General features: G+C 47.5%; 1 protein-coding gene across 10 annotated transcripts in view; it reads right to left on the bottom strand.

The window, feature by feature from the left end:
- Positions 1-18,054, bottom strand: part of APBB2 (amyloid beta precursor protein binding family B member 2) — a 405,358-nt gene that overhangs the window by 4,321 nt on the left and 382,983 nt on the right. For 7 of the 10 annotated variants that reach the window (XM_017509868.2, XM_017509866.2, XM_017509865.2 and 4 more), the window contains 5 exons: positions 14,733-14,847; positions 11,513-11,600; positions 9,923-10,006; positions 7,686-7,801; positions 5,918-6,097 (listed from right to left, as the gene is read on the bottom strand). In XM_017509868.2, coding sequence (XP_017365357.1) covers positions 5,918-6,097; positions 7,686-7,801; positions 9,923-10,006; positions 11,513-11,600; positions 14,733-14,847 — 583 coding nt within the window. The remainder of the gene's footprint in view (positions 1-5,917; positions 6,098-7,685; positions 7,802-9,922; positions 10,007-11,512; positions 11,601-14,732; positions 14,848-18,054) is intronic. The other 3 variants (XM_037731837.1, XM_037731835.1, XM_037731836.1) reach the window with 1 other exon arrangement.

Genomic DNA, 18,054 nt, shown 5'->3' with positions numbered 1-18,054 from the left:
ATTACATTTTTCATCAGAGACATGCAAAGCTAGGTGAGTGCTCATGGCGCACTGACAGCACAGCAGAAAGGGCACAGTTTGTATCTAAGGTCTATCACTTGTGAACCCCAGGTGAATTATTAAATCTCTTTGAGCCTCAGTTTCTTCAGCTGTAAATGGCTGAAGAAGGAACTGTTTGCAGAGTTGTGATTAGGTAAGGAATGACTGTAATGCTTGTGGAAGGCCTGGAATAGGCCCTAGCAACACAGAAAGCATTCAGAAATGTTTCTCTCCCTCCCTATTTCCTGCTTTAATAAAAAAGATGAGGTATTAAAGGTTTCAGGATACATTTTACATACAAGTCTCAATCTTTATGGATTAATTTTTAAAAATCCATTAGCACTGGCACCAGGGATAATTCCCACGCTTCAGAAATTTAATAATGTAGTCTACCTGCTTTTGCATAATGGGAAGATAATTCTTTAATTAGATATAAAGTCAACATTTATCAAAAAATTTTTTTCTAATCCAAATACTTTAAAATACAGTTGACCTGGCCAGTCACGGTGTTTCATTCCTGTAATCCTAGCACTTTGGGGGAACAAGGCAGGTGAATCACTTGAGGCCAGGAATTTGAGATTGGCCTGGGTAGCATGGTGAAACCCTGTCTCTACAAAAAATACAAAAATCAGCCAGGTGTGGTGGCACATGCTTGTGGTTCCAGCTACTTGGGAGGCTGAGGTGGAAAGATTGCTTCAGCCTGGAAGCTGAAGCAATTGCTTTAGTAATGAAACAGGCTGCTGTCTCCGTAAAAACCAAGACTCTGAGGGAAGGATATGGTAGTGTTCTATCGGCTGCAGTGAGCTGCTAGCGTGCCACTGCACTCCAGCCTGGGCGATTAAGCGAACCCTGTCTCAAAATAAATAAATAGGCTGGGTGCGGTGGCTCATGCCTGTAATCCCAGCACTTTGGGAGGCCAAGGCGGGTGGATCACGTGGTCAGGAGATAGAGACCATCCTGGCCAACATGGTGAAATCCCGTCTCTACTAAAATACAAAAAATTAGCCAGGCGTGGTAATAGGCACCTGTAGTCCTAGCTACTCAGGAGGCTAAGGCAGGATAATTGCTTGAACTCGGGAGGCGGAGGTTGCAGTGAGCTGAGATCACGCCAGTGCGCTCCAGCCTGGCGACAGAGTGAGACGCCACCTCAAAAAATAAAAATAAAATTAAAAATCAATAATGAAAAAAATGAAATACAATTGATCTTTGAACAACAGAGTTTGAACTGTGCAGGTCCACTTATGTGGGGATTTTTTTTTCAACTAAACACAGATTGTTGCTGGTATGCAAATCCCAATTATTCAGAGGGCAGGCTTTTCCTATCTGTGGGTTGTGCAGGACCTGAATATGCAGGACTTTGGCATACTCAGAGGTCCTAGAACCAATCTCCTGTGTATACCAAGGGAGGACTGTCATTCCACGGCTTTAAAAAAATTAACTTAAATATTAATAGTTTCCTTAGTCTAGTAACGGAACAGGCTAATGTCTCCCTAAGAAGCAAGACTCGGGGGGAAGGATATGGTACAGTGTTCTATCATATCCCTTAGGCTACAAAACAACCCCTTTCAAATCAATCATATGAAATATGAAGACTGATTACATGTCTCCTCTGTGTAAGGCATCTTACTAGGCCCACACCACAACCCAAACCACACACCTCTAAAGCACGGATTTATACATGTCAACACAGGACGCTGGACTTGGAATTTCAAATAGTAGTCACATATATCCAGTGTGAATCAAAACTGCACCTAAGTATTGGATTTCTGTTCTAACTTTCACCAAAATGTCTTCCACTGGGCCTGTAACACACAGCTGTAATATATGCCTAAAAATTAAGTAGATTCAAAAGAATGTGAGTGTCAATAGGTATTTACATGGTATAAATGCACATATGGATCTAGAATCATGCAGATTTGAACCAAGAAGAAAGCCCCTGAGCTAGAAACACTGGATTCAGAGTGGGTAGGAGGGAAGAATGGTCTGATTTTGCCAGCATGCCTTATACTAGATTGGCTGAGCTGTGTCCACTCGTTGCAGTGATACAATTAAAGTAGGAAGCAAATGAGTAAAATTGTTTCCAAGAGGGAAAATGCATCTGAGAATCAGAAAACCAACTGTAGCCAAGAGATAAAGCTCATTGTTATCACTTAAAATGTATAATTAAGGCTGAAAGCCATTCATTTTATGACTAAAACCATCTGCTATGATCTGTTTCAATTTCATAAAATACCGAAATAGTTGTCATCCATTTTTGCTTGGCTGAAATCTCCTATTTTCTATTTTCTTCACAGATGCTCTTTATCTCATCAACTCCCTGCACCTGGTCAGTGGGTTCACCTGATTCCTCTCCCGCCCCCGTTCCCCTTACCCCAGCCCTGCTTCTGCATATTCAGGGTGTCTGAATTAGAATCTTTGCCCCACAGTTCTTGGGGGGAGTTGGCCACTGTCACAGAGGATGGTGATAAGTGTGAAACCAGGTAACAAGTATCCAATGCCAGGCCTCCCCTTCTCTCTCCTTCCTGCTCTATTTCAAAGGATAAAGGCCAAGTGGCTCTTTTCCTGTGCCTCACCTTTGCCATCTGCTCTTCTACTTCATCCTCTTAACATTTTTCTTAGACACAGGACCCTTCTATGTTGTCCGGGCTGGACTCGAACCCCTGGGCTCAAGGGGTCCTCTCACCTTGGCCTCCTGAGTAGCTGTGCCTGCAGGTACATACTTGCCCTTCATTCATAACCTAGCAACATGCTGTGTGGGGGATTGCGGTGGGGGACAGAGAGCTCCCTTCCCTTCCCTAAGCTCCACCCATTCTTGGTTCTTTGCATCTTCTCAAAGTAAAAGGTCTAACTAATTCAGAGGCTAAGTCCCTCTTCTCGGCTTTTTTTTTTTTTTTTTTTTTTTTTTTTGAGATAGAATTTCTTTCTGTCGCACACACGTGAAGAACATGTTGCCATTTTGAGACAGTCTCACTCTGGCATCCAGGCTGGAGTGCAGTGGTGCAATCACAGCTCACTGAAACATCCAGCCCCAATTCAAGCGAGCCTCCCACCTCAGCTTCCCTGAGTAGCTGGGACTACAGGTGCATGCCACCACACGAGGCTAATTTTTGTATTCTTTGGTAGAGACGGGTTTCACCATGTTGGCCAGGCTGGTCTCAACCTCCTGATCTCAAGTGATCTGCCTGCCTCAGCCTCCCAAAGTGTTGAGATTACGGGCATGAGCCACTGCGTCCGGCCTTCTCGGCTCTATGTCTACCACCATTTTCCACAAGAGAAAACCTAGCTGGGCATGGTGGTGCTCCCTTGTAGTTCCAGTGAGGAGTTCAAGACCAACCTGGGGAATATGGCAAGACCTCAATGCTTAAAAAAAAAAAAAAAAAAAAGGGCAGGCCTCTCCTATCCAGAAATAAAGAATAAACCCACCAGTGTTGGCCTTCCAGCTGTCCCTTCACTGTTGGACTTTGGAATTTATCCTACTTTAGGGCCTCCACTTCTTTTTCCTCTCAGTTACTTTTCAATCCAGCACAGTCTCATACTTCTTTTTCTTATTTATTTTTTTGAGACAGGGTCTCGCTCTGTCGCCCAGGCTGGATTGCAGTGGTGCCATCACAGCTCACTGCAGCCTCGACCTCCTGGCTTCGAGCCACCCTCCCACCTTAGCCTCCTGAGAAGCCAGGACTACAGGTGTGTGCCACCACGGCCGGCTGAAAGTGAAGATCCTCATGCTTTTATTTATAGCATTTTCTACACTGCAAAAGAGTTTGGGTTTCTGTGTTTCCCCCACTATACCTGAGCTCTACAATGCAAGGATTGTATTTCAGTCATGTTGAATGCCCCGGATTCCAGCCGTGAGTGTGGGGCTGAATTAAATGAAGCACAGGGGCTTCCACATGCAGTGTCCTGCCCGGCCAGGCACCCCGGCCTCTCGAAGCCTCTGCTCCTGTTTGTTTCCAGTGCTACTCTCCTGGTGTGGACACTCCTCCTCTCTCCCATCTGCAGAAGGTAACTGGTCTCCTCGCTGACTGCCACCTCAGCCTTGTCCCTCCCATCTATCCTCTACTTTGTCATCTTTTTTTGCTGGATACCTCCTAAAATCCAAATACATGCTGGGTGCCCAGGGGGCTCATGCCTGTAATCCCAGTACTTTGGGAGGCTGAGGCGGGTGGATCACCTGAGGTCAGGAGTTTGAGACCAGCCTGGGCAATGTGGTGAAACCCCGTCTCTACTAAAAATACAAAATATTAGCCGGGCGTAGTGGCAGGTGCCTGTAATCCCAGCTACTTGGGAGGCTGAGGCAGGAGAATCACTCGAAACTGGATGCAAAGGTTGCAGTGAGCTGAGATCGCACCACTGCACCCCAGCCTGGGCAAGAAGAACAAAACTCCATCTCTAAATAAATAAATCTAAACACAATCAATTCAACCCCAGGTTTAGCAATCCCTCTGAAGAAAATCAGGCTTCCGCACACCATCATAAGCCTGCCATGATATGGACCACACCTCCTTCCAACTCAGGCCCAGCATCCAACCTGCTGCTGCCAGAACCAACCTGCCCACAGGCTTTGGTGCCCACTCATACAGCTTCCTCTTTTTTTTTTGAGATGGAGTCTCGCTCTGTTGTCCAGGCTGGAGTGCAATGGCGCAATCTCAGCTCACTGCAACCTCTGCCTCCCAGGTTCAAGTGATTCTCCTGCCTCAGCCACCTGACTAGCTGGGATTACAGGTGTGTGCCACCATGCCCGGCTAATTTTTGTATTTTTAGTAGAGACGGGGTTTTATCATGTTGGCCAGCATGGTCTTGAATTCCCAACCTCAAGTGATCCGCCTGTCTCGGCCTCCTGAAGTGCTGTGATTACAGGTGTGAGCCACCACACCCAGCCCAGTTCCCTCATTTTTATTAGAACTGTTGCAGTACCTGCCGTAAGAGGGGCACAAAGGACATCTGCTGGAGGAATAATGAGGTATTCTTCTTTGTTTCATAGTATTCATATGGTATAAAGAGCCCTGGCTTTGTCACCTGGCAGATTTGGGGCTGAATCCAGGCTCGGCTCTGTCACTGACAAGCTCTGAGGCCCATTCTCTAACTTCTCTGAGTCTCTATTTTCTCATAAACAAAACAGAATGAACAACTACCTAACAGAGTTGTCGTAAGGACTGAGTTAATAGATATAAAAATATACAAGGGCTGGGTGCGGTGGCTCACACCTATAATCCCAGCACTTTGGGAGGCTGAGGCGGGGGGATCACGAGGTCAAGAGATCGAGACCATCCTGGTCAATATGGTGAAACTCCGTCTCTACTAAAAATACAAAAATTAGCGGGGCATGGCTGCACGTGCCTGTAGTCCCAGCTACTCGGGAGGCTGAGGCAGGAGAATTGCCTGAACCCAGGAGGCGGAGGTTGCCATGAGCCGAGATCGCACCATTGCACTACAGCCCGGGTAACAAGAGTGAAACTCCGTTTCAAAAAAAAAAAAAGTGTGTGTGTATGTATATATATATATGTGAACAGTGCACAGAAAGCAATCACTGGAAATAAAAGTCATTCAATGTATTTCTTTTTAAAGTACTGAATTGAATCCAAACTGTACTAATTCATGCATGAACAACATTTCACATATGAAATTGATTTGGGATCAAGAATTGACAGTCTTCAAGTCTGTGGTTGTGAAGATCATCGGAGCCTCTATCTGCCCCACTTCTTTCAGGAGTCCTGGACTTTTGATATGTAATCTGTTTATCACAACTGATTCTGGCCCCAGGAATGAGCGTTATAAGGTAAAGCATTACTTTAGGGATAGGAGATTCTGTTGTAGTGTATGGCACACTAAAGATGAGTGGAGGCAGGAGGGCTCAGCAGCCTGTACTAGGATTACTCACCATGCAGGCAGCCTGCACCGCCTCAGACACGTTACCGGCATTAGGCTCGCACCAGAAAACGTGGCACTCAAAGCGCTGGTTCCCTGTGTCCATGATGAAGGCAAATGTGTGGACATCCTTCCCGACACCCATGAAGGACAGGAATCGCACACGACACTCCACTAAGACTTCCTCTTCATTCTGCAAGAGACATTATGCAGCATCCAATCAGGAAATCCCAGGATCAAGCTTAGAGTGGCAGCACACAGAAACTGGTATTCAGAAAGCACAGCCAGACCGAATTCAGAAAGGACCCGTGTTTTTCTCGAAAGGTGAAACCTCGCCCAAATGTCTGAAGAGGCCACCACCACGTGGCTACCCCATTCTGGAGGTGGTTCTTGCTCTGCAGTACACTGCTGTCATGGGGTGTGATGTGTGTCCCATGCTCTCTCCATTATGTCGTGTGCCTGTGAGTTCGCTATGGGGAGGAACAACGCCGTCTATACTTCTTACATCTTGCCCAATACAGGACACCCAGTGGCCCAAAACCCATTTGCCCAAGTAAACCCCCAGAGCACCAGAAGAAAGGGATTCACGGTATCTTTCTTCATCCAGTGATTCTTACCCAAACTAAACACAGCACACTGATCACATTTCCATCTGAAACCACATAAAACAAAAAGCTGCCAAGTCAACAAAAAGTTGTCAAATTGTTTTTTTCTTTCTTGCAAACTGGTGTCCATCTGGGATCCGTATGGGGCAGTGTAAAGAAATGTTCAGAATTCTTTCTTATGAGATGAACATTACATCCTTTGCAAGAACCATATGCAAGTTTTGAATTAATAAACACATCCAAAATGTTGACTTTTGGATCATTAACATCTTGACTTATTAAATATTCACTCTGGTGCCTTGGGAGTGTTTAATGAGCAAAGTATGCTAGTGTGAGAGGTTGGGAAGCATTCTCAGGAGGAGGGAGGCTGCGGGGGAGATCTGGGTAAGGGTTGGGCAGGCAGAGGGTGGAGCATGGAAGGAGCAGTGCTTGTGACAATGCCAGGGTAGGGAAGAGCGGGACATGCTTGAAGAGCTGAGGAGAGCCCAGCATGGCCAGCTGGAGGCGGGCAGTCAGCACCCTGCCCTCTCTCGAGTGAACCGGGCAGCTGTGGAGCAGGCTGAGGACTGGGGGGGTCTTTCCATGGAAGGTGCTTCACAGAGGCAGAATAGAAAAGTGGGAACAAGTCTGGCCCAGGCTGTCTGATTTGAATCCTGATCCCACTGCTTCCAACTGTGTGACGATGGGCAAATGACTGAGCTTCTCTGTGCTTCAATGTCTTCAACCACAAAACTGGGATAATTTGGGTTGAGAATGTGGCTGCGCTCAAGACAACCAATAGCCCCGTCTGCTACTGATAGAGTCACAGGACTCTCCCGAATGGAAGCATCTTCTGCTTCCCAGCCCCAGATCACACAGCACAGGCAATACTGGCACCCTGAGAGAGTGACTGCTAGCGCTGCATAATCACCTCTAGCAAGCAATTTCAGTCCCTGGGACATATGAAGAAGACAGAATCTGCAGTTACAGAAGAGAAGTTTCTCAGACCACAGGAAAACAGAGGTATGCATAGACTTAGACCCAGACAAAGGGCAAGCTCTTTCAAATGTAGGTCATCTTAATCACAAGCAAGCACAACTCCAGCCTTGACTATGTTTCTAATTTCCACAGAAAACCACTGTGTCTTACGCTCACCATAACCCTGACATGGCAACATCAAAGATGACTCCTTCTCACCTTTTCACTGATGACAGTCACAGTAGCATCGGCCACGTTCATGTTCACTGAGAGCCAATCCTCCTTGTTGGATGAGGTCATAAGATTTTCTATGGCACTGTTCAGAATGTCCATTCCTGGGGACAGAAAGCATAAAGTGTCCTAAAGCCACTTACCACACTCAAACGTGGGCCCAAACCACCCAATAACAGCTACACCCAGACTGATCTTTTATAGAAGACGGGACACTTCATTCTCACGTTTGCTCAACAGGAAAGAAATAACAGCTTTTGGCCAAGTGTGGTGGTTCATGCCTGTAATCCCAGCACTTTGGGGGGCCAAGGCAGGAGGATCACTTGAGGTTAGGAGTTCAAGACCAGCCTGGCCAACATGGTGAAACCCCCTCGCTACTAAAAATACAAAAATTAGCCAGATGTGCTTGCTTGAACACAGAAGGCAGAGGCTGCAGTGAGCTGAGATCCCACCACTGCACTCCAGCCTGGGCAAATTAGTGAGAATCTGTCACCAAAAAAAAAAAAAAAAAAGAAAAGAAATATCAGCCTTTTTAGTAAGAAAGGAGAGTCAGGAGAAGCTCTGGGGACTTGGTGAGAGGCATGCTGTCTACCTGTCTAAGCAGACCCTGGCTCATCAGCCTCTCCCCCACCCTCACTGTCTCTCAATGGCACCTTTATGGTGGATCCCCCATTCAGTGGGGCCCTTTTGCCAGCTGTTCCCTCAGTCTTTTTAGGGGGTAGGGACAGGAGTGACCACTTTATTGAGGTATCATTCACATGCAAGTCAGTCATGTAAAGTGTGCAATCCAGTGCATTTTATTACATTCACAGAGTGCAACCATCACCTTCACCAATTTTTTTTTGAGACAGGGTGTTTGTTACTCTGTCACCCAGGCTGGAGTGCAGTGGTATGATCATGGCTCAGTGCAGCCTCAACCTCCTGGGCTCAGGTGATCCACCCACCTCAGCCTCTGGAGTATCTGGGACTATAGGCATGTGCCACCATGCCCAGCTAATTTTTTGGGAAAAAAAAAAAATTTTTTTTTTTGTAGAGATGGGGTTTTGCCATATTGTCTGAGCTGGTCTTGAACTTCTGGGCTCATGCAATCCATCTGCTTCAGCTTCCCAAAGTGCCGAGATTACAGGTGAGAGTCACCATGCTCGACCTACCACAATCAATTTTAGAACAGTTTCATCACCCCAAAGAGAAACCCCAAACCTGCTAGGGGTCATTCTCCATTTCCCCCTGTTCCCCAGCCCCCAGACAATCCTTACCTACTTTCTGACTCTAGAGATTTGCCTATTTTGGACATTTCGTATAAATGGAATCACACAGTATGCAGTCTTTTGGGACTGACTTCTTTCATTAGCATGTTTTCAAGCTTCATGCTATAGCACGTTTCAGTCCTTCACTCCTTTTTATTGCCAAATAAAATTCCATTATATGGAAGTATTCCATTGTATTTATCAAATTGTCGGTTGATCTGTCAGGATATTTGGGTTGTTTCTACTTTTTGACTATCATCAATAATTCTGCTGTGAACATTTGCATACATGTTTTTGTATATGCAAATGTTTTCACTTCTCTTGAGTATATGTCTGGGAACGGAATTGCTGGGTCTAAGGTGACTCTGTTTCACCTTTTGAAGAACCTGCCAGGCTGTTTTCCACAGCAGCTGCACCATCTTTCAGCCCCCCGGTGGTGCATGCAGCTTGTGATCTCTCCGCCGTCTTGTTTAGCCCTGGTGGAGGCTCCATCCCCGGTCTCCTTTTGGTTTGGTACAGCCCAGCAACTACGTTCTGCCACTGGGATGTGGGCCGAATGCTGTGTGCGCCACTGCTGTGTCACAGCTTGACAGCACGAAGCCTCTGCAGCCCTTTCTCTTGGCCCACCAGCTGACAAGACACGAAGCAGGTGCCCTGGCCTCAGAGACGGAGGCCCCGTTTCAGAGCAGCAGAGCTCTTCCACGGCCCTGGGTAACTCAGCTCTGGACTACTGGGACCAGAAATCCACGTCTGCATTGTTGAAGTCTATATGCTGGGGATGACCCGTCAAAGCAGCCTGTCACTCTGCTGCTCTTTTGATCAGCACCGTTTATGTTCTCTGGCAGGTGACAGTGTGACAGCTTGATTTAAGAGGAGGCACGAGAGTCAAAGAGCAGGTCTCACCCTCCCTCGAGGGCAGATGCCTCCCATGAGCTCCCGCCACTTGCAAAGTGGAAAGACAACAAACGTTTCACATACCGACTGGCTTGTCTACAGGTAGCATGCCCAAGTACTGCACGTGGAACTTCTGGACCAGCTCGGTCTTTGGTGTTGGAAAATCTACTATAGGAAACAAAAGCAACACATCTTTCTCAGTGGTTCCAACATACACGTACACGACAGCCATGGCTCTGCGTCATCTGAAGGCTCAGGACACCCCTGGTGCCATAACGTCCTATGCTTGGGGACATAAATGTAGCAACTATTGTACAAGAGCAGCATTTCTTACTCCAGATGTTGGGGCTCTGATTCTGCCGAAATCTTATTCAACTTTCAAGATAGGAATGCATTTGAAAGCAAGAAGCGGCATCTATGCGTTAAAGCTGCCGCTGTCTCTTTGACGTATATTAAGTAGCAGCTTTTGATTTCCTATTTATTAGGTATGGTCGCTGCCCAGAAAAAATGTAATCTCAAAGGGCAAAATCAGAGACATAGGAAAGATAACACAGTTCCCCAACAATTATCAACTCATGTTTTCATTTTTTTTTTCTTTTTTTAAGAGACATAGTCTTGCTTTGTTGCCCAGGCTGAAGTCAGTGGCGTGATCCTGGTTCACTGTAACCTCTGCCTTCTGGGTTCTAGCAATTCTTCTGCCTCAGCCTCCCAAGTAGCGGGGGCTATAGGTGCATGCCACTGTACCCAGCTAATTTTCTGTATTTGAGACAGAGTTTCACTGTGTTTCTAAGGCTGGTCTCGAACCCCTGAGCTCAGGCAATCCATCTGCCTTGGCCTCCCAAGGTGCTAAGACTACCACTGCACCCAACCCACATTTTCTTTTTCTTTTTTTTTTTTTGAGACAGTGTCTTGCTCTGTTGCCAGGCTTGGGGTGCGGTGGTGCGATCTCGGCTCACTGTAACCACCACCTCACGGGTTTAAACAATTCTCCTGCTTCAGCCTCCCAAGTAGGTGGGACTACAGGCGTGCACCACCACGCCCAGCTAATTTTTGTATTTTTTAGTAGAGACGGGGTTTTACCATGTTGGCCAGGATGGTCTCGATCTCTTGACCTTGTGATCTGCCTGCCTCGGCCTCCCTAAGTGCTGGGATTACAGGCGTGAGCCACAGCGTCCAGCCCACATTTTCTTTTTTTAAGATTAGTTAAGTACAGTAGTGAAAAGGGGAGAAAGAGGAGGACAGGAGTTTGATCTGTAACTGACTGAACCATCAATTGAGGTAACTCATTACCTTCAGACCAGTCCAATGCATGTGTTTTTAAACTAGGCAGTGTCCTTACCCCAGGCTATACATAGGTTACAATATGAAGACAGTATTCTTAAAACAAAGAACACGGAATACAAAATGAAATGAAAACAAAGGCAAAAACTAAAGACAATACTCTTTAATCTTGTCCAATGACAACAAAACTCATCCTGGCTTTGTGGCTAACCCTAGTGGTGCCGAATCGGCCCTGTGCCTCTGTGGGACCCAGCGTACGGGCTCAACTCGTGCTCGCTGAGTTGAGTGTGCTCTTTAAGGAGACTTGAAATGCCAGAGAACGATCTGAGAGCCTTCAGTCCTGGACCAGGAGAGATAGGGCCATAATGAAGACAGGAGGGGCTGCCGACTTACCTTGCAAGGGGACGTCGAGGTTCACATTGGTCCTCTCCTGTAAGGAGCTGCAGGCCAGGGCTTTGGCATTCTTCCGTTCCGCCATAATCTACGGGAGAAAAAGCACAGCTTTGGCTCGTGGCTTCAAGCCCCCATGTCTTCAGCTATTCCAGCCTGCAAAGTGTCTAAGTCAATTTCACTTCCAAGTTACATCAGCTGTGGTCTACTGCCTGATCTCCCACTCCTGCGTCTCTGCTCATTTTCTCTGGGAATGATAGGTGAACAACTATTCCTCAGAGTAGCAGTCCCTAATTGCTTGGAATGGACTTTTCCCATTTACCAGGCTCCCATCTCTACTAGAAAGAGCCCAAACAAATCTCCCTGGTCATGCACAGACCCTGCTGGCCCGCAGTGGTCAGCGGCACCCACAGCAACACCTTCTTCCAGTGCTGCCAAATGCCACCTTTTAGATACTCCTTTTAGGGCTGTGAAGACAGAGTACACGGGTTCAAAACGCACCTCTGCCACTTACAAGCTGTGTGTCCTTGACCTTGGGCAAGTGACCTGACCTCCTGTGTCTCAGTTCCTTGACTGCACTTGGAGGTGAAAACAGTACTTGTCTCAGAGGGCAGTTCTGAGGATCACGAGTGGGTGTGTCAAGCACAGAGCAGGCCCAGACAGTGTTAAGTGTTCACAAATGTTCCCTGCCGATATGGTTTGGCTGTGTCCTCACCCAAATCTCATCTTGAATTGTACCTCCCATAATTCTCACGTGTTCTGGGAGGGACCTGGTGGAGATAACTGAATCATAGGAGTGGTTCCCCCATACTGTTCTCGTGGTGGTGAATAAGTCTTATGAGATCCGATGGTTCTATAAGGGGTTTCCCCTTAAGCTCAGCTCTCATTCTCTCTTGCCTGCTGCCACGTAAGACGTGCCTTTCACCTTTTGCCATGACTGTGAGGACTCCCTGGCCACGTGGAACTATGAGTCCATTAAACTTCTTTTTCTTTATAAATTACCCAGTCTTGGGTATGTCTTTATTAGCAGTGTGGAAACGGACAAACACACCTGCCATTTCTGCTATTATCTTCAAACTGTTCTAAATTGCTTCTCTTCTATGAGAGACACTGATGTCTGCTTAAGAGGAAGGCACTTCACACCCCTCTTCTCTGCCAGTTACAGAGCTGCGGGTTTAGGGACTGAAAGAAGCCCCCACTTTAGTGACCCCAAAAGTAACTCGGATCTTCATTCCCAGACTAAGTTTTCCATTCCAAGTGGAGTAAAAGTCATTTCCACTGCAGACCTCCACTCTGCCTATCTCCAGATGCGTGCCTGGGGCAGCGAGCAAGCGGGCTGCTGACAGGAACAAAATCAAGGGTTTCCTGTGCACTTACTCTGTGCCAGGCCATGTTCTGAGGGCTTTATGTTAGAATATGAGCTCCATGAGGGCAAGGATTTTTTTTTTCTGTTTTGGTCATCGCTCTCTCCCCAGTGCCTTTGATGGTGCCTGGTACATAAACGGCATTCCATTCTATGTGGGGCATGAATGAATGAGAAACGAGACCCAGGGAGCAGGCTGCAATGCTGCAAACACTACAGCAACGCCCTGGTCTCGTCAATGCAAGCACGTGTTGCAAGCACGTGAACACAGGCTGGAATAAATTTGGTGATCTGAAGACCAGTGCCCAACCCGCACGTTCCCCATCATGTGAGTTAGAGCAGCCGACTTGAGAGCTCTTTCACTTTGAGGCTGGGGAGAGCTCCCTGCCCTGTCCCTCCCTCAGGTGGCTTGCACCTCCTGCTCGGGTAACAGGCTGGGCCAGCCCATGGCCTGGGTTGGGTCTTGCCGGCTCAGGAGGAATTGTGGGAGCGAAGCTGTGTTACAACGTCAGCCTGAATAAGAAAGGTGATATTCAACAGAGGGGATGGTAAAATCCTGCATTTACATTCAAGAAATTAAGCAAGTCTGGGAAATGGAAAGGCCTGGCTGAAGGAAGCTTGCGCCAGTGTCTTGGGGGTTTGGCTGCCACCATGTGAAGAGAAATCAGGGGGCAATGTGGTTGCCAAGAACATCAAGCACCCCAATAGTACATCCTTGGAGGTCAAGCAGCCCCTGGTCTGCTCTCTGTTCACTTCTGGAATACCGTGTTCATCTGGGGATCCAACCAGAGTATACCCAAAAGACGATGGTTAGGGGCCTGGAACAGCCATGCAACCCAAAAGTGGCTGCAGAGATGGGGGTGGAGGATCTGAGGAGGAAGGAAGTCAGGCAAGAAGACTCAATGACAGATGCTTGCCCAGAGCCTGCCTTTAAAACACACAACACATGGTGAAACACAGCAAGGCTTCACGTGTCTGAAGAGTTGGCCAGCAAAGGGAATGGGGAACCTTTCTCTGCTGTGACACATGGCAGATCTCCAGTCAGTACCTGGAGGCTCCAAGGGGAAGATTTCAGTTCAACATAAAGACGAAATCTCTAACAGCCAGAGCTGCTCGATAATAGAACCTCCTCCTGAAAAGTAAGAGACTCCACCCTGTGGGAGTCCATGGGCGTGCAGGGCAGAGGGTGGGGCATGTCTGCAAGGGGGCAGTTATGCTGGCGGGCACAGGAGGCTGGACTGGTGACACCAGACTGTTCTCATTCTGAGGCTCTGTGACTCTGGTTAAGGAGGCCGGACCCTTAATAGCGTGAGACAATGACTGCATTCTTGCCTCCCAGCTAGAGAGGGACCTTCTACGAGCCATTGTGTGTTCTCAGGAAGTTGATGTGTGTTGACCGCAACCCCCAGAGCTCCCGGCATTTGCAGAAACCCCGATGGTTTCTTGTACCCTCCTCTCCTGTAGTCTTTTTCTCTACCTGCGTTCGCTCTCAGGTCAGATGGCCAGACCCCCGGAAAATCTGCCTTGACTCCTTTTCCCTGTTTTCAGGGGTGTACATATCTCTGCCATTGTTTTTGCCTATCTGAGATATACATATCTATATCTGTCTATATATGTGTGTGTATGTATGTATGTACATTTTCAGGCTGCGGGAGGAACTATGGTCTGTTCATTTTGTGTAGATGGAGTGCTACTTAGAGCGATGCCTGGCCTACAGCAAGAATACTTTAACGACTCTGGCTGAACAATCTGCCTGCTTCTCAACTGCAGGTCAATGTACCCACCCCACTACCCTTCCACATCCCTTTATGCAGTAAGAAGAAAAGAGAGAGGCGGCCCACACTAGCCCGACCCACTCACCTTGGAACAGATCTCGTGGAGGCTTGTGGCGATGGCTTTTGCTGGTGTGTCACATCGAAATACATGACATTTCAAAATTCTTGTATCTTTGTCTCTTGCTACATAAGCAAAATCCCTGTGTAAGCAAAATGTATCAGTATATTAGTAAAAGAAGCTACTTATCAACACATACTTTAGTTATGAAGTTAACTGAGCTAGCAGCCAGCATGTCAATAGTAAACAATGTATACAATGATTAAAAGGAAAATTAAATTTAAACAGCTTCCTATTAAATAGTTTTAGGAATATTAGAAATTCATTTCTGAGTAAAATACCTACAATGTGGGCCGGGTGCAGGGGCTCATGTCCGTAATCCCAACACTTTGAGAAGAGAAGGTAGGATGATTGTTTGAGGCCAGAAGTTTGAGACCAGCCCAAGCAACATAGGGAAACCACTGTCTTAAAAAAAAAAAAAAGCCAGGTGCAGTGGCATTTACGTGCAGTCCTAGCTACTCTGGAGGGTGAGGTGGGAGAATCACTTGAGCCCAGGAGCTTGAGGTTGCAGTGAGCTATGATCATACCACTGTACTCCAGACTAGGCGACAGAGCAAGACTCTGCCTCTAAAAAACTTTTTTTAGAGGCTGGCATGGTGGCTCACGCCTGTAATCCCAGCACTTTGGGAGGCCGAGGCAGGTGGCTCACCTGAGATCAGGAGTGTGAGACCAGCCTGGCCAACACAGTGAAACCCCATCTCCATCTCTACTAAAAATACAAAAAACTAGCCAGGCATAGTGGCGGGTGCCTGCAATCCCAGCTACTTGGGAGGCTGAGGCAGGAGAATCACTTGAAGAACTCAAGAGGCGGAGGTTGCTGTGAGCTGAGCCTGTGCTACTGCACAGCTTGGGCAACAAGAGTGAAAACTGTAACTTTCAAAACCCAGTCTGTTGAACTCTTGGAATTTCTAACAACCTTTAGTGAAAACTGAGTTTCACAGAACGCTTCTATCTAGTGTAACAATCAGTGTTATGATTAGAAAACAGAAAGGTTTGAGGAGAGCATGAATCGCATAATGAGATAATGATATAGACAGTGGCACAGCAGAAGCAAACAATAGGCTCCGATGTAGAAACATGTGCACAAACAATGGATCAGCCCACAGCTGACTGAGACAGTTGAAGGGCAATCACAGTGAATGTCGGAACTCAAAGACACTGTGGACTGCAATCCTTTGATTGTGTTAAACACTTTTCAGACTTCAGATCTCAGGGCGACAGCAGCGGCGCATTATTTATTGCCAGCTCAGGCACTTTGGTGAGAATGCAGCTAATGCGGGGTGTTCGCTTTTGTTCTACTGATAAAAGGATACTGACTGTGACATTACTTGGCTTCTAAAGAATCATGTGGTAAGACTGAATTTCTCAATGTTAACACTGGAGGACAGTGGTTTAAAGATGAAAGTGTTTTTATATATGAACCCAGCTTTACCCATGGGGATTCACAGTGATTTATCTGCATCTGATGCTAAGCCAGGATACTGTCTGGAGATATATGTAGAGATGAATTTATTTTTAATGATTTCTCTTAAGGTGAGAACTGGCAGCCTTTTCATAGACTGTGATGGAGTCTTTCCCCAAGATAGCCTTGGCGGCCTTGGGAAGGGACAGGGATTTGCCATGGCAGGCAACTGGCCATAGCGAAGATCTGGTAGGAAAACCCTGCCTGGCAACCTCATCTCGCCACACCCAAGCAGCCCTGCAGCAGGGCTCCCTAAGCCCAGGATCCAGCTCAGAGGTGTCTTACCTGGCTGCCCTAAGACGCTTTAACCACGGGCTGTCCACACCTGACCTCAACATTTCTCCTTCCAACCTCCTCCTGCTTCTTCACGTTCTAGCTCTGTGTCCTCCATGCTAGAACCGGACTCCCCGCATCACCTGCCACACCCAATCTCCACATTTGTCCTGTTTCACTTTCAGGAAATTTCCAGCATCCATCCCTCCGTTTCCAGCCCTCCCACCATGCAGCCATTCTAAGCCAGTCCTTGCCTCCCTGCCTGAGCTCAGGCTGTCTCCATCTGCTTGCCAGGACTTGGCTGAAGCTGGGGGAGAGCCTGGAGAGATACACCGGGGCACTTCGAGTGTCTGAGTGTGTCTTCCCCTCAACGCTCTGTGGCTCCATGAAGACGACTGTGCCTAACTCATCCCTAGCACCTAGTCCAGGTCTGGCTATCACTGGTACTGCTAAGTGTTTGCTGGCTGAGTGGAAGCGCGGGCCTGTGGCTGAGTACAACGTGAGCCTGCTGCACACATCCCTCCTTCTTGTTGGCAAAGTTGGCCTTCAGTCAGGCCTGAATGGGTTCCATGACTGGGCTGGGGAGTGGGTTGGGGCAAGGCACTGGGCCCAGACTTTGAGGGGTAAGCAATCTTCACACTGTGGTCCTGAGGCCTTCCCATCCAGCCTCAACCACCATCAAGGCAACACATAAGAAATGGACAGAGGACATCCCTTTTGGAGATCACACTCAAGGGACGCCTTGCTTCTGGTCCTCCTCCCTAGACGGGTCCCTCAGAAATATGCCACATCTGCCTGCACATGACTCCAATCCTTCCAACTTCTATATGCAGCTGCCAAGTTCCAGAGGCCAAATCTCCCCAAAGCTCCCTGTGGTCAACCACACAAAGTCCAAAATCTCTGGCTGGATTTTAGGAGTTCCAAAATTTGTCCCACCAACTTTCCAGCATGTTCCCCCAACTGCACAGCTCCCCCTGCTGCTCCAGAAGAGGTGGGTCTCGGTGTCTGCTCACAGTGGTGTCTTCCCTCACGTGGTCACCAGCGGCCCTTCCCATACCGTCCAGCGCACGCCCGTCTACTCAGCATGGCCCAGCTCCACGGCCTGCCTGATACTGTGGCCCCAGGACCCTGCTTGTGTCTAAATGCCCCAAGTATTTACATTCTGTGCCACAAGAAGAAGAGGTCGTTATGCCATATCTTTTACAGTCACCGTATGTCTGTGTCTGTCCTCTCCAAAGTGCAACATCCCATGGTTACTGACAGGGTGGGTGAACAGGCCCTGGTCAATAAGCAATGGATTATTCCTATCAAACTTCAGCTGCGTGCCCTCTGTGCCTTGGTTCAAGAACTCACAGGCAGCCCTTTAGGCTTAACTTAAATTATGATTATTAATCTTCATTTTCCTCTAGCGCAGAGGAAGGTGACTGGTGCCTTAAGGGCAACCATCTGGAACCCACAGCTTCTCCAAGGAGAAACTTAGCAGCCTCGGGCTTTTTTGGGAGGGATTGTCACTATTTTTTTTTTTTTTTTTTTTTTTTTTTCAGCCATATCTGT

Source organism: Cebus imitator, unplaced genomic scaffold, assembly GCF_001604975.1.
Source record: "Cebus imitator isolate Cc_AM_T3 unplaced genomic scaffold, Cebus_imitator-1.0 Scaffold425, whole genome shotgun sequence".
NCBI classification, from domain to species: domain Eukaryota; kingdom Metazoa; phylum Chordata; class Mammalia; order Primates; family Cebidae; genus Cebus; species Cebus imitator.
Note: the sequence above shows the minus strand (reverse complement) of the source record. Positions and strands in the feature narration are given on the sequence as shown.